Genomic DNA, 17,577 nt, shown 5'->3' on the forward strand with positions numbered 1-17,577 from the left:
CACAATTCCAAGTTTATATTCCTTATAAAAGTTTTGAAATGTTCAAAAAGATGGTTTCAAAACCAAAGACCTTTAAAATGTGCTTCTGACATAACAGGAACTTAAAATGTTCCGCCATGCCAAGGTTGTTGAAGCCCTTCTGAATCTCTATTTTAAAAAAAGCAACCTTGTGGTTGCCAATCATAATTTTATCATAATTTTTAGCTTTTATGAGAAGCCATGCTCTCAAAACTTGGCAAAAACATTACCATCAATAAATGATGTGTTACAATACCTCTACTATACATTTTGTGAATAAGCAACAGATAATAATGAAGATGTCTTTGCTGCAGAGCAGTAACCTCTAAACTTTCTTTTCCACACGTCACTTTTTTTTGTGTGAATAACTGATATCCCACCAAATTCAATCCTGCCTCAATGTTTCTATTAATAATCAATCTTTCTCTTCATCCTTAGTTTATCATTTACCCTCCTCCCACGTGAACTTGTGGAAGCTTGCCGTTGTGCCTGCTTTGATACGTTACAGTTCCTCTGTAAGGGGATGCCAAGTCCTCCACTCTCAGTGCTTTTGCACTTGTTCATCTGGTCGTTGGTGATGGCTCCAGCACACACTGACGAAGTGTGAAGTGAGGCCGGAATGTTTACAACCACAGGTTTATAAAAAACATGGTTCTAGCATTATCTCAAATAATGCAGTTACACTGGCTTGACATACTGCCTTTGACCAGAATTAAATACAAGTGAGATGTGAAAGGAGCTAAGGGCAGAGCCACTGTGTTTGGCCCACATCGGTAAATGCGGGCAGAGAAGAGGGAGATCCACTGATGCATGTTAATCCAGCAACACAATGACCTCAATCCTGCAAATCTGTCAATAGAATATCCGACGCTCTGGATTAGGTGATGGTTGAAATGATAGCACAGACGTGGCTGTTATTTAAAACATCCTACACACAAATATGTATTTCGTGGTGCTATGCTCATCGTATTCCTGGAAAATGAATTCTAAGTAGTTAGGAACTAGACGGTCAGAATTAGTGCATGGATTTTTTGGGGGAGAGAAAGTTCACCTCTTTCAAGCACTATAGTAGTGCTTCTCAAACTGGTTGTGCTTCATATTTTACACTAGTAGTTGAGGTCAAAGTATATTTGATTTAAAATGAAAATGTATTAATATTGAGCTGAAAAGACCCAATAAATACTAAATATGAATTAAACATGGACTAAATAGGAAAACTGACAATATTATATATCATAGTGATTTGCAGCAATTAAAGTTCCTGTTATTATTAGACATATTAAAGGTATAGCGGAGGATTTTTTACTTCCGGGTGGATCACCTATACTATTGGTCCTCCTAATTGTCAATCATTCTGGTGAATCAATCAAACTTTTCAAAAAGTGGAGAGGGCGGGTCTTATCTAAAATTCGGAAAGATCCTCCACTATACCTTTAACATTGACATAAAAATATGTTTTTATTTGTTGTTTTACAAATATATTTTACTCCCTGCTAAAAGTAAAGAAATTTCTCTACACTATCCCCATTAGCACAGAACTGCAAGCCATTTTTGGTGAAGAACAACTCCTAATGTAAAAGTTTAACATTTCATTTGGCTTGCAATATAGAATTATTATTAAATGCTAATTATGCTGTGAAATTAGATGCATAACACAAATGTAACATGTTTGGTGCTGTACTTCCAATGTCACTGTTCACTACTGTGGAAGAAACGTGGGGCTATTTTGGAGATGACTCCCTCTAATCTACAAATCTACAACAGTCCTGAGGTGCCTATAGTCCAAGCTATTTCTCCACATGCAATGAGGGGAACGCAATTTCAAGATTTGAAGCAGTGTTCATGACGGGTGGTTCTTTTGCGGCGGAGGACGACGGCAGTCATTGCAAAGCTGGGGTTGGTGGTCTCACAATAAACCAGAGAGGTATGTTTGCAGCAGAGATTTTCTTCTCTTCACTCCAAGCTGCCACTGATGAACTGAACCACAGCACGGGTCAAAGACTAGATAAAGGCCTCCGAACCAGGAAACAATCAGGAGGCGTGTGGAGCATTATAAGAAGCTGTACTGCTGCAATGATAAAACGGATGAAAAACCATATTAATACAAAGAAGGAACCCTATCCGTCAGCGTCAACATGCATAGAGGATGTGATGCAATACGATGTCATTAAAGACAACTACAACAATAGAAATATTCACAGTTAGACACTTTATTTGATAAATTCATAAAAGCAAAAAAAAAAAAAAAAAAAGTTAACACTGAAAATTGGGGCTATGATTGGCAGTGCAGTTATACTCAGAAGTAAAAATGTAATTTATTCGTATTTATTATTAAATAAGCTCAATATTATACAAGTTTGTATTTTTATAATACATTTCAATCTTTATACATTTCAGTTATTTAATTACATGTATTTGCTTGTTTAAACACAATAAGGGATTCACAATATAGAACAAATTTCATAATATATTAGCAGTTTTATATTATATATATATATTTTTTTTTATTAAATATTAAATATTTGTTGTGATCTGTTTCTAATGATTTTAATAATAATACAAATATACAAAAGCAGGAAAGTAAAAACTTTTTTGAGAGTTGCAGAAATATTTACATCAAATTTAGAGAAACTTTTCAGACACGCATACACATACGCAGGACCTTATTTGTGAAAAACCATTTCTGTGTTAAATTGTTCATAAAACATTCGCATATAAACTGTCGTATTCAGTTCAATGCAGCAATTTATGTAAGAATGGATTTCTAGACAATTTACATAGAATGATTTTGTGTTTCATGAATGAGGCTAATAGAGCTTTTGTATAAACAACCCTGTCCTGTGTCACACTTTTGACACTGGTGTAGCCACAGGCCATGGACCTTCTGGAAGAAAGCCATTGGACTCTGTGGATTCCGGTGTCTGACCGAACACTTCCACTGGGCTGCAAAAATGTACATGATTGACTCTTTCGGTCTTGCCATTTAACCCACCCTGGCCGATACTGGCAGCCTGAAAACCTCCAGCCGGTTGGCTGTCCCAGCTGAAGGTCTGGCCGCTCTTCTTGAGAGCAGCCAGATTTTTGATGTCTAGAGTAGCGAAGGTTGTGAACTGGACTTGATTCCTTTTACTTGTGGGAGAATGTAGAGGTTCGCTACGAACGGGCCTTGCCAGCAGGGTGGCTGATCTGACAGCCATTGGAGCCATATGAGCCATCGGATCCCGCTTTAGAGGAAGTGTGTTGGTCCTTCGTCCCAGAGTTGCAGTTCTCTCCTCACCTGCAATGGCTGGGATCTCCCTCGACTGTTTCATCTCAGGGCCTTTGTTATTCTGCATCTGAATGGCTCTTTGCATCTCCACGGCAGCCTGCATGTCCTGCTTGGAGGTAGTTGCAATCGGCGCAGCTCTGCTTTGCTCTGCAACAGTACCCAGGCGTACCCAGTGATGTCTGTGCTGGGATTGACCCTGGCACTGAAGCGGAGACTTCTTGCTGCGTGATCTCGCACTGTTAGTGGCACAGTGAAGCAAGACGCTGATAACGGCCAAGCAAACTAGTCCTACTAGCGTGTAGATGCAGACTTCTATGTCTGTAAACACGCTAAACATCTGTATCAGATCGGTCTCCACTAGGGGTGGTTCTCGCTTGGGTTCCTCCGGTGGTAGCGGAAAGTTGGGGTTCTCAAGAAGGTTTCCATATCCATTCTTTATTGGACTTCTGGGGCTCATGGTGACTAGCGCTCTGTCTGCGACGGGCTTGGTAATGAGATTTTTATCCATAGTGTTTATTGACTTAATCGTGGATACGCCACCTCCTATTGCTTCTTGAAGATTGGATTTGGTCGCCGTTTTGATCGCACTTGTGGAGCTCTCTTGGATAAGAGTGTGTTGAAGCATGTTCAGAGCGGATGTAAGGACCAATTTGGAGTTATCATCATTGGCCTGGTCGCTCTCTTTTTTGCCAGTCCCTGCAAGCTGTTCATCCGGCGGGAATTTCACCTTCACCATGCCTCCGCCCACAGCTAGTTTGCTCTTGCGTTTGGATTTCTGACAGGCCTCACAGATAGCAAGCTCTGCTCTGACCAGTAAGCCCTGTCCCTCGGCTTCAGCGACCACAACAAAGACAGACCCCGGTGTCTTCCGCACAGATGCTACCCTCGTGTCCAATGAAGAAATAGTGAGAGAATAACCACTGGGATCGTACAGATCAAGAGGAGTCTGGGAACCATCACTGAACTTCAGCCAGCAGCCAACCACCGCCTCCTGTTGTATAAAGTTAAAAAAATATTACTTAAACGTTACATAAAATTGGAACAGGCTAATCAAAGTTGAAACCATCAAAGCTGGTAAACTTGGAAATAATTCCCAGTTAGCATGACAGCTTGCACAGTATCTCAGAGACACAACCATGTTCATTTCAAATTAAGTAGCCCTTTGGCAGGATGTAGTATATGGCCTAAAAAACTGCATGGAGGTCCATTTATCCAAATGGATCAAAATTTATGTGCTTGTGTTCAAAACTCAATTTGCTTAGCCACCAGTGCACAGTGTAGAGTATTTACAGAAACGAGCTGTGGCACAATAGCCCAGAGCTGTTGGCTTATAGCAGGGGTCCTCAAATAGCAGCCCGTGGTCCAGTTCCAGACCATGGAGCAACTGTTTTATATTATATAGGTTGTTTATGGTAATGATCTATCGGCACTAAATCCTTTAATATTTTTATAAAATGAGAAAATAAGAATGCAGCAAATACAATTATTTTATCTGTCATACATATATGACTTTTGATCATATACAGATCATTTTTTCCATCAACATTAAGCATTATTTATTTATTTTAAGACAAATAAAACTTTGAAATTATTAGTTAACTTGGTTTTCTGCTCATGATGAGAACGTTTTGATTATGTACATTGTTTGTTTGTTTTTAGTAGATACTTAATTTAAGCATAAAAACAGGAAATCTCTGAACCCCCATACGGTATCTTTTCTGTCACATGGCCTTCTGCCTTATCTAAATGTAAAAATAATAACAGCCTGATAAAACATCTGATCTTATCTTTTAATATTCAGACCGGACCTCTTGGAACTTTAATTGAAATTCTCTGGCTTATACAGTATAAGCAAATGCCACAGAACTGTCCTATATTCTGGGGTGAAATACATTATGCATTGCCTGAGGAGCACTGCTTGCAAAGCCCATCACAAGACAAATGAGGCCTCTCGCTGAGTACTAATAGTTTGATATTGATTGGACCATGTTATGCCAATCAGACATGGCACTGGGACTAGCAGTCATATAAAGGAATTTAGAGCATTGCTGAACCCAGTGTTCTCTTGTTCCTCATACCTAACAATGTGTCTGCACCGGACGCGACCGCTGTCGCGACAGCTAGAAGCCGTCACTAGAAGCGACAGATTGACCGTTGCAAATTCATTTGTCCTTCTTAGTAGAAGTATGTCAGAAATAAAGCGGGGCATCATGTTACAGTCTGGAATTTGTTGTGTTTTTGTAGCGTCGCTCGCGTCTGGTGTAGACACGATAGACAACAATATATTGACATATTATTCTATTACATTTTTACTCGTCAACTCTTGTATAAATGTAATTATTTGCATTTTGATTGATCAGCATATAGTTCCATTAATAAGATTGACAGCCAATGTAGCGACATGAATTACCTGCTTGGGGTAGTGTATGATCTCCTGTGTAGTTGTCTTGGCAACGATGGCCCTGTTGCTTCCTGGGCTGAGCTGGAGGTTCAGGGAAAGGCCAGAGACCAGCTGCACACCCAGCTCTGTTATACTGACTTTATCATCCAGAACCCGGATCATCCTCTCAGCCAGAACCGAGTCGGACAATGGAGACATCACCTGGACAACAGAAACCAAACCTAGCATGACATCGTATGACATTTATTTGTTTTACAATAAAAAAAAACAAGCAATTCATCTACAAGCTGTCTGTATTGTCACTGATAATAAACACACACTAAACTTTATTGTCTTAATGAATAATGAGCATGGTGTAACACAGACAGCAGCGGGTGGCTCTGTCATTATCAGCATTACCTGCAGAGTGGTGACTCCCACAGCCTTGCCTGTCAGAACACATCCTGCCTGCAGGCGTGCAACACTCGTATCCTCAACTCTCAGAAAGTAGCGCACCAGCCGCGTCACATCCACCTGCCAATCAGAGCCGAGGAAGTATGTGGGAGATGGGCTGCTTGGATCTGGCGAGTCTGCAGTGAAGACCGTAAGCACTCGAATCAAACTGTGCTGATACTGCAGCATGCAGCCTCGGCCCTTCCTCTCATCCTCTTCCTCTGTGTCCCAGCTCACCCTGAGAAACATGCAGAGAAAAGATGAACAACTCTTTCCCTCACTCTCCTGCTCTCAATATATTTTTTCCTGCTATCTGCTATTTGACTAGGCTCAGCAATCGCTCATCCCTACATTATAATGAAAGTCTCTGCAATGTCATAAAAAACTGCCAGGATATCTCTGTGGAAAACATTCTCGATAGTAATCAGAAAAAGTGCTGGTAAAAAAAAAAGGAAAAAAAGAAAAGAAAATGAGAAAATAAAAATCCCACTGCACCTCAAGAATTCAAAATTCAAGAACTATTCACATTTCACAATATAAATTACGCATTAAAAAACTACTAACAACACCAAAAAAAAACAATAAAATATTTTTACATTTGTCAAATTTAAGGAAATAACCCTTATTTATTTATTTATTGATAATTATTTATAATCAATTTATAATAATCTCTCATCTCTACCTTACAATGAAGGTATAATGAAAACTGGCAGGATATCTCTGCGGAAAACATTCTCTATTCTAATAAGAACACTTCAGAGCAGCTTTAAAGTGGAAAAAGTCCATATGAGGCGTAACATCCAATATTAATATTAATATCAAATAAAAGTTCTGAGCTAGTTTGAGGAACTAAAAATCACACCGCAATTAAAGAACTCAAAATTACACTAGTCACAATATAAATTACACATTAAAAAAACACAATAAACTAAATAAATGTTAATAATTAAACCCTTTTTTTTTTAAAGAAAATACATTTACCTATCTATTCATCTATCTATCTATCCATCTATCTATAAAAGCAGGGTTTTAAGCTTTAAATATCTGAGATAATTCAAAATGGGAATTGCACTCAAATATTTATAATCATACTATTATGGGGAAATAAAAGTAAACTACTTCCTGAATTCCTGACTGTTGAAATACAAATAAATAATATTTATTAACAAATCAACAACTTTTTATATTTATTTCACTTATTAAATTCTCTGATACAGATTTAAATATGTTACTAATATTTGTCACAATTTAAATGTATTTAGATGTACATATATGTATGTTATTGTATATTTTATCAACTGCTAAATGGTTCTAAAATGGTTAAATGTTAACAAAAAATACCAACTATGTAAACCTTATGAAGTTTGTTGGGACATTGTGTCAGATTGGAATTATACTCGTCACTTGCCTTTTGTTCCCTGTGACAGGAACTCTCCAGCCTTTGATTTGGCTGAGCTCTGGATCGGATATCTCCATCTGCAGGGGGAGTCGAGGCATCCACACGCTCACCTCCAGCTGAGTGCTCAGGTAACTGTAGGTGAAGTTCACCATCGTCCGAACTCTCCCACGCGTCTCCTTGCCGTTGACATACACAGCATCACACTTCTCAGACACCTGTGTGTGGAAATATCATTTTAAAGGTCCCATATTTTAACACTTTTCTGGAGTTTTATTTTAGGTTTTGATGTCCTTAAGAATATATATTTGCGGTATAAGTACCAAAAACCATCTTAATATATTTTTGCTAAGAACAGGTCGATTTTGGCCTGCCTAATTAATATTCATGGTAACCAACCACAGGTAACTAGGGTCATGTATGCCGTAGCCTGCTGTGGCTTGTTTTGCCCAAGTCTCATTGTCTTTTGACTTAAAAAAACGTAGAACTTATAATTGCATGATCTGTTTAACTAAGGATGTGGGCGATTTTACCAGAGGTGGCAAGCATCATGAGGAGAAAAAAAATCCTTTTTGTCAAAAAATGACTTGGGCAATTATTTTAGGAAGGTGACAGTATTATAATTACCATTACATCAATGCTGTATACAGATTTAACGTTACCGCTAATTTAAACTGTCTGTAAACAAACTCAGACTTTTGAAATAACGTTAAGTTACACTACACGTACGTTTCTGTTAGCAAAACAAGACACAGAGACTGAGTAAACTCAATCTCACCGTCTTTAACTCAATAAAACCAACAGGGCCGGTGTCTGTAACTTTGAATATCTGTTGGAAACAAGACAAAATACGTTGTTCGTTTTCCTATCAAAGCTTGTGGCAACCATAGACTGTACAAAACCACACGCCAGCATCAACTTAGCAACAAGTTAGTGTTACATATCCGTTTACAAACTTTCAGATTATGCTGGCTCCATTATGTAACATAAAATGTGTAAGAAGTTTATTTACGGGTTTGCGAATTTGAGGTCGGACCGAACAATATGGGGACTACAGCATCTTTGATGAGTAACGTTAGCAACTTTGAAAAACCGGCATTGAACTGTGCCTGATTGACGAAGCAGTCACTTGAGAAATGTGCAGAACAGACGGTTAAGGTCGAACTAAATTGCTGTGGTATTTCCGAATAAATAAACTTATATTAATGTTGTTCACAAGCCTGTGCAATGATGGTGGGCAGCGCTCGGGGTGGTGACTGAAGGCGGTTACTGAGTAGTTCTGACGTCACATTTTTACGGAAGTCACAACGGCTCGTGAAAAGGCACAGCTGCTTTATGCACGCTGTGTGCATTTGTCTGTGGATTGACTGTTTTGTAACGTATATATGGTACTTACATAGCCCCTAGACCTCTGTTATCATGAAAAAAGCCAGGAAATTTCAGTTTTGACAATATGGGACCTTTAAGTTCATTCGTGTTTAGTGTAGTTTGACAGGTTTCAAAAAACAAATTCATTAGCTCCATCATGACAAAATGTTCATTTTTGGGTGAACTATCCTTAGAGCTCCTTGTCATCACAAGGTGTTGTGATGAATGTGCATCACCACATACAACTAGACTCAACGATTCCTTGGTTTATCTGGATGCTATTACTGATTTTTGACCAGCTTTCCTTTGCTATGAGCGCTTCGTGATGTCTCCTATAAAATCTGCAAGAGCATGCTGCACAGCTTCTGTTGTCCGGGCTTCCAGCATTCACAGTTAAACTAGGAATTCGTCTTCAATAAATCAATCAATAAATGGGTTTACGTTCACAGCTCTCTTTGTGTTTCTCCACTAGCTGACAATAGCTTCCTATATAACGACATCAGTTTTTGCAAGTCAATGTTCCCCTCTAAACTTCTACAGTCAGAAAAAAATATCACTTTATTGTTTCCCTGAAGCCTCATGACACCTAAATCTTTGTATCTAATATTAGAACGTTGTATTGTAGAACTTGCAGAGTCTTATATTACTGGATAAATTATTGTGGTGAGGCATATAATGCCTGCTAAAGGAATAAATGTAAATAAATATAAAAAGATAAGATGCTTTATGGTAATGCAGACATGAGTGTGGTATAAGGTAATGGGCCCTGTGTATATTGTTCTGTCTCATTAGGAAAATCTATGGGCACTGTTGCATCACTGTTTCATTCATCCCCAGTACTTCGAAGACTAATTTATAAACCACAGGGCACGTGGTCTGAACTCTGTGCCATAAAAATCTTTTCAAGACAACAAAAAAGAGACTCCTGCACATCCCCTTTGTGTTCAAGGCAAATTCATTTATTCATGGGGTGGGTGCAGTTAAGGTGTGCATGTGTAATAAGGACACATGACAGTGCATGGGTTTGTGTGCAGTCATTCCTTGTCTGTCTTTTACCAATGAATAAGTCAGTGAGTCCCTCCATTTATGTTTTAAGGCTTAACCCTGAAAAGACAAGCTCAGGGGGGCACTGGAGATTCATTTTTACATCTTCAGAAACTCAAAGTGAAAGTGCCAGTGTTTTAGGTGGGAAAAACTCCAGAGAATGATCCAGCAATAGTAAAAAAGAGCTCAAACTCTTCATTATAAGCATGCAAAAAAGAAGGCTGTTATTGAGGGCACAGATGAGAATAAAAAAAATTAAAGTTCAATGAGGGCTAAGGCTACGACTAAGGCTCTCATCTAGCGAGGTTTGTTCTCACAGGTTCGATGCTACATTCAAATAATCAAATTATGTAACTAAGCATATTTAAAATAGAAAAATAATTAGGCTTACCAACTTCCAAAAGACAGGGGAAATATTTCTATATCTTTTGTTATAGACGTCAAAGGTCCACTCAAACTCAATCAAACAAAGTCAAAGAGAATACATTAAATATGGGATCTCTTGCAAAAAGGACAAACAGAGAGAATGTAACAGAGAATGAAACCATGAAAAAAGATATTTAGTTCATTTTCCTATTCAGCCTGTGTCATGCTGATAATTCTGCATATTGTTGGGCCTATGCAGATTATGGTAATATTAAAGTGCCCCTATTATGCTATTTTAAAGTTTCCTAATGTTGTTTTGGAGTCTCCTTCAACAGGCTTACATGCATCAAAGTAAAAAAAACTGTTTAATCTGTTTAATCTCCTCATAATATACATTTGCACATCACCACATTTTCAATGATTCTCAAAAGACTCGTCAGATGAATCAATCTCTTTAAATCCTGCCTTTCCGCGAGCTACTCTGCTCTGATCTCGAACGAGGAAGTCCGCCGCCGCTGTTCTCATCAACTGGAAATCAACATCTTGATCAAACGCGCCCGCCTCCGATGGTTTGGACATGTTTGCAGGATGGATGAGCATCGTCTCCCATACCGCACCCTATGGCGAACCAGGCCTGATGGCTGGAAAGTATAACGAAATGCACCTAAAAAGACATGGATCAAACAAGTGGAGATGGACCTCGCAGCATATGGTATTTCACCCGATTATGCCAACAAGAATGCGGCTCAGGACAGGAAACGGTGGAGAAAGATCGTGGAGTTCGTATGCGAAGACTATTTCCGCTCAGCACCCACGGTTCCATATAACCTACGGCCACGTTAGGACTACGGATTCACGGGAGAGAAATAATAATAATAATAATAATAATAATAATAACTCTGCTCTGATTGGCCAGACAGCTCAGTCTGTTGTGATTTGTTTACCGCGTTTTTCAACCCGAACCTCCACCACAAGGACGACTCAAGCAGGACGTTTCATGGTGATACACTACTCAGTTTGAGGTACATTATGAGATGTTGCAACTGTAATTCCTCACCATCAGCATTAGCAAGTGCATGTCCATCAACAAACCGATTATTTTACTTGTACTAATTTATTTACAGAGCATTTTTCTAATTTATTGCAGTGAACACGTGGAAACTGTATCAATAACAGTGCATGTATGCATTACATTAGCCGAGCTCTAACATGAATGGACTGATGTAACATAAATGTTGGTAAAACAAATCTGGCTCCATGCTTAATCTTTCCTCAAAGTAGTGACAATGACAGACAATCTGCATTAATAGACACAGTTATAGGTAATAGTGGCCAACAAACTGATTAGCAGAAGTATTTAAGACAGTGATAACGTGAGTTAGCAGGAGACCTACACAATATAAAACTCGAAACTAAGTATTTTGAACACCATCTTTCAAGAGCAAGCGGTTTGCGAATCCTGCATTGAACTCCGAGATTTGAGAAGCAGTCGTCAGTGAAATAAAGGGAACACAGCAAAAGTTTAGGATTATACTGCTGTGATATCATGGTAAAGATGAATTTTAACCACTGATTCTTCACATGCTCACAAAAAAATTGGCTTTACCTTCACATTGTAGAGCACAGCGTCTTCTCGACATGATGCTATCCAGTATCCACAGGAATCAGCTTGAGCTTTGAGGTTCAAGTTTTCCCTGGTGTCTGCACGCGCAATAAGTGGGCGGGCAATATGCTAATGTTTCATCTTGACGTCACAACGAAACGGCTTATGACTCGTTTGAAAAACAATTCATTTCATTGACTCAGAGTCGACTCTTACTTTTGAAAGACAGTAACTTTATATACGGTGCACTTTTAGATTTAAAACTTTGCAGGATGTTTTCATTCACTTAGAGCTATGTTACACACTACATGAAAGGTCATTTTCAAAAATCCATAATAGGGGCCCTTTAATACATTTCTTTGAATGTACAGAGATTTTCGATTACTTTTGTATGATAAACAATTTTGGTATTGTGTCCAATACAAGATCTTGGTCCTGAGGCAAAACCACTTAAGAAGAACTGCCCCAGAGAATGACCTGGCAATAAAAAAGGGCTCAAGCACTTCATAATGCAGGGGGGAAAAGACAGGTGTCTGAAGCACAGATGTGCTTTGGGTAAAAAACACAAGGTCACTGAGGGCTTTCAGGTCACCGTCTGTCTCCCTACTGGTTTTCTCTTTTTTGTTGATGAACTAGGAAGTGGTGGCCATCTAAGCCGACTCCACTGACCCCTCTCTTCTGTGCTCTTCCAGTTCTAATAGACATGTAATTCAGAAGCACAGTAAGGCTGCTAATAGGAAGCACACAGAGTGTGAGATTACTGAAGCTGTCAAAAGTGGCCTGACCTTGACATGCATTACCTTCAGGACATCCTGGTCTGAAGACCTGCAGCGAGAAGAGTTAGTGATGTCCGTGATGGAGCCATCAGCCTCAACGCCCAAAACTTTCACAGGCACAGAAACCCTTTTACCAGTGAGCACTGCTGTGTTGAGGAGCTCCGTGTCCTGGAAAAGCACAACAAAGAGCACTCAATTAGCACTAAAGACGTGCAAAACTACATTTTCAAAAATTACATGTTCAGAAAAAAAGGTTTAAAGTTGCAAACTTTGGATATCTGTCATGTATTCTACATTGTTGGGTTACATATTATTTTGATGGTACCCTTTAAATATTCTGCTGATTATAAATAATGTTGCACCAACATGTAAACTAACTCTCATTGGAGTATTAAGTATTAGTAGAGAGTAGGGTTAGGGTTAGTAGAATAAGTTGACGTGTACTTGCAAAGTTACTTATAGTCTGTAGAATGTTGGGGGACCATCAAAATAAAGTTAGCAAATATTACGCAGTCTACTAATTCTCTAATGAAATGTAGTTGACATGTAGGTGCAACGCTACTTATAGTCAAAAGAATGTTTAAAAGGGACCATAAAAAAAAAGTGTTACCCACTGAATTGTCATAACAACAAGATCTACAGTAGATGTCTAAAATATGAGATTTTGTTGAATATGCAAAAATATGATTTGTAAGAATCTGATGAAAACTACATACCAATCAGTAATGTTTGGCATATACAATAGTTTTCCGAACAAAAGTGTTTATGAATTTATGGTTTTATTTTATATAATGTATAATAAATTGTGTTTGTAAATAGAAAGTAATTATAATGAAAATATAAAAATATGTATAAATATTTGTAGCAAATACTTTGCTAAATATTTTGCTAAAAAAATAAAAAATAAAAAATGAAACCCATTTTTGTTGTTGGGATCAAGAAAATGTTGTCAGGGTAGAAAAAAGTCAGAATCACTGGCCCAACTAGACAGCAAAAACAATCCCAATTGAGTCCAGAATACAACCAAAGACCAAAGACTTCCATCTGAATATGTATGGCAGCAGTGCTTTAAAGGAGTTAAATTTGAAGAGACAGAGTTTCACTGTGCAAACTGTTTAACAGCACACTAATTAAAGCATCAAAAAAAATAAAAATAATAATTATATAAACCAGTCTATCCCACTAATACATCTCACAGTGTCCCATGCCTAATTAGCACTGAAGTTTGTACATATGGAAATCGGACGCACTTTAAAAATAAATAAATAGGCTGATACTAAAAACAAGCACTCTCATCATCTAATAAGCTTAATCTCCTTTTGGTGGCGAGTAAAATCTTAAATGGGTCAAAAATGTCAAGGCAACAATCGTGGATCAGACAAGCTCTGTCTGAGTTTAATACCCTAATGATTATCTTACAGTGTGCCACTGTGATGACGAACACACTAGGATGATTGGGTTTGAGCGTAGATTTAACTTCTAGACCCAACAGATGTCCACGAGCATCCTCCAAACACAACACAACAGATGCTGACTTTGATTTGAAAAGTTACCGGCAAAATCCCACACTCTTATGGCGGTGTTATTTCAGAGACAGGGTCATGCTGTGAAATAGACCGCTCCAGTAAACAGATTTGGCAGCTAGCCGTATAATGGGACGCTTGATATCAATGAATAGTCACAATCTCTTTTGGTTTTATTTGTCTAAAAAAAGCTATATTTTTATATTTTAATGAATGCTGCTGAACTTGCAATTAAGGACTGCATGTGGATGGCTTTGGGAATTATGTGCATGTCCTCATAAAACGAATGTCAGTTTCGTTAGGGTATATTCTGCAGTAGTTTGACCAACTGTGGGGGTGACGATAGGAAGAGATCAAAGGGTGAAAGAAGTGGCACTCGCCTCTGGACAATTAACACATACACACTCACAAAAACACACAGACAGAACAAAGACAAATAAATCATTTATAAGGGCTGTCATTGTAGCTTTATAGTCAAAGGATTTTACACAAAGCATGACAAATACTTGTCACACCAATGTGATTTCATGTCCATGTTTCACAGACATCCTTACAAAATGTTGACCTCACAAAACAATAGAAAAGGGATTAGATCACCCAAAAATTACAATTCTGTCACTTATTCACCCTCATGTCATTCCAAGTTTTGTTCTTCACAATTTTAAAATAACTTTACATAGATCTTTCCAAACAATGATAGTTTGTATATAAAAAAATTATATTTGTATTTGTTTATAAATATATATTTCTATTTATGTTTTCTCTGTATAACAGAAAATGTAATTCCCAGATAACTCCAGGTTTTCTATAACTGTGGGGGGATCCTGCACTATAAACTATCATTGTATAGAGAGATCATGTAATAATAACACAAGTTGATCGAAGGTAAAAACAAATATTCCCAACCGTGATCAGAGGTGCTATTCCCACATAGTCTCTCTGAATAGTGTAAATCCTCATGGTCCCTTCATCCCGTATCATGTTTCCAGGCAGCTCCAGTCGCCACGTGATCATCTGGCTCTCTAACTGGTCACTTTGCTCCTCCGTCTCAAAGTCAAGTTGCAAGACCTCCAGCAGACCTCTGTAAATAAAACATCAGAACACAGTCAGTTCCCAATCTCTGCAACAATTGGCTTAAATTCGCTTCCTGGGACAACAGAGACATATTGAGTCAAAGAGGATGGTGTGGAATCTTAATAATGAAAGCACAATCAGTTATCAGGAGAGATGGAGCATCTCATCCACTTCAGTAGCATTAAAACACTCAGCATTCTAATGAGTGTATCAGTAGGTTCATCGCAGGAGCATGATTCAGCTCACAACAGGTCTTTCAGTTGGAATTTGCTTTGATAAAGTGCTTTTATATAACTAACAGAAAGGCAAAAATCAAACGTTTGTACAACTTATAGTTCATGCATTTCTATATGGCATGCAGTAACTCTCACAGTAAAGGAATTTTTCAAAGCATCATAAAGGGGTAAAAAGCTTTTCCTCAGAGTGGACACATCCTTAGAGATTTGATTCAAAACTCCCCATACCTTTATATTATTGTCTTAAATGAGATATATATATGAAGAGTTATATGAAGGCCTCTAAATGCCATCTGAAATTTTCTTCTAGAATGATCATTTTTATCAAGCTCGTATATTTAAGTTCAGTAATTTTACTTAAAAGTATAGCGGAGGATCTTTCCGAATTTTAGATCAGACCCGCCCTCTCCACTTTTTGAATAAGTTTGATTGATTCACCAGAATGATTGACAATTAGGAGGACCAATAGTATAGGTGATCCACCCGGAAGTAAAAAATCCTCCGCTATTACCTTTAAATGACAATTAATAGGTCATTTTCATTGGCATTTAAGTGAAATTACTGAACTTAAATATATGAGCTTGATAAAAATGATCATTCTAGAAGAAAATTTCAGATGGCACTTAGAGGCTTTTGCATCTGAACTCTTCATATATATATACAGACCATTATTGAGTCATCAGGGGTGAAAGGCCAAGTGCATGAGACATGTCCCATCATAATTATGCTGTATTAAGTGTTTTCTAACGCAGTGGAATCCTCTCCATTCGGCTCTTCACTAGTTAATGTGGAGACCTCTGTTCTAATCTTGCAGAACGTGCTGGTCTTTAAGCTGGTCTAACATACTGATGCACCAAAGATGATTAAAGTAAAGTGGGTTGTCGCTGTAAAACGTGGAAATAAGTAGTCAGGAGATACCGCTTGCTGAAGGGCAGCTGGTGACAACGCCCATGTTGTAAAAGGTTTGATCTATAATAGTTTCAAAACAGTGTAAAAGATGATATAATCAACATCGTATAATCACATGATTCAGTGAACGATTGAAATGGATTTAGCTCAGGAGATTTTGATTCTGTACTAATTTCCTGTTAAAACGAGAAGGTGAGGCAGGATTGTACAATACAACTTTTTTTTCAGCAAGGATGCATTAAAATAATCAAAAGTGACAGTAAAGACTTTTATAATGTTATAAACGATTTCTAGTACAAATAAATGCATGCACCAAATCAGCATATCAGAATGATTTCTGAGGGATCATGTGACACTAAAGACTCGAGTAATGATGCTGAAAAAAATTCAGCTTTACAATTACAGCAATAAATTACATTCTATTTTCAACTATATTGAAAACAGTTATTTTAAATTGTAATAATGTTTCAAAATATTTCAGTTTTTACTCTATTTTTGACCAAATAAATAGCGTGATAGACTTCTTTCAAAAACATTGTAAAAAATCTCATCGACCCCAAACTTTTGAACAGTGCTTCAAAATCTGCAACAAGATTATTTTGCCAATTTAATGCAGTACATTAGATGACTTCAAAGTTAACATATATTGAATAAAACTCCAATTTAAATTGAATGGGGTCTTTAAAAATAATAAAATTTAATAATAAATCAAGTATTTATATGAAAAAAATTTCCTTTTTGTTTCCTGTAAACCTGAAACCATCTACGAAAAATGTCAGGGCGGACGAAGAACTTCAATATTGACAAAAAAAATGATTAGTGTGCAGTCTGTTACAAGATGCTAGCTATAGAACTAGTACATGCATATGGGTCATTGACGAATAAGGTTTTTAAAAGTGTAAAAAAAATAGAATGGAGATATAACTATATTTGAAACCATTTTTTAGTTTACCTAGGTGTTAACAATAAGATTTTGTGGTTTGTACAATCAATTAACACTGTTTTTTGTCATTTTTTACAAGATGGAAAAAATTTGTCACCAAAAAAGTTTAACCACTGATTTGAAAGTTAAAAACTGATTTGACATTGATGTTGAGATAGTATATAGTGTGTACCACAGAAGAAATATTAAATAAAATTATCACTGATCTCATAAATGTAAT

The 17,577-nt window shown here is 37.5% G+C and overlaps 1 protein-coding gene across 1 annotated transcript in view; it reads right to left on the minus strand.

The window, feature by feature from the left end:
- Window positions 1-2,523: 2,523 nt before the first annotated feature.
- Window positions 2,524-17,577, minus strand: part of LOC311276665 (transmembrane protein 132D) — a 31,853-nt gene continuing 16,799 nt past the window's right edge. The window contains exons 4-9 of the mRNA XM_084386455.1: window positions 15,102-15,276; window positions 12,697-12,840; window positions 7,528-7,733; window positions 6,087-6,357; window positions 5,697-5,888; window positions 2,524-4,277 (exon numbers count right to left, since the gene is read on the minus strand). Coding sequence (XP_084242581.1) covers window positions 2,862-4,277; window positions 5,697-5,888; window positions 6,087-6,357; window positions 7,528-7,733; window positions 12,697-12,840; window positions 15,102-15,276 — 2,404 coding nt within the window. The 3' untranslated portion in view covers window positions 2,524-2,861. The remainder of the gene's footprint in view (window positions 4,278-5,696; window positions 5,889-6,086; window positions 6,358-7,527; window positions 7,734-12,696; window positions 12,841-15,101; window positions 15,277-17,577) is intronic.

This window comes from Rutilus rutilus (genome assembly GCF_951802725.1).
Source record: "Rutilus rutilus genome assembly, chromosome: 18".
NCBI classification, from domain to species: Eukaryota; Metazoa; Chordata; class Actinopteri; order Cypriniformes; family Leuciscidae; genus Rutilus; species Rutilus rutilus.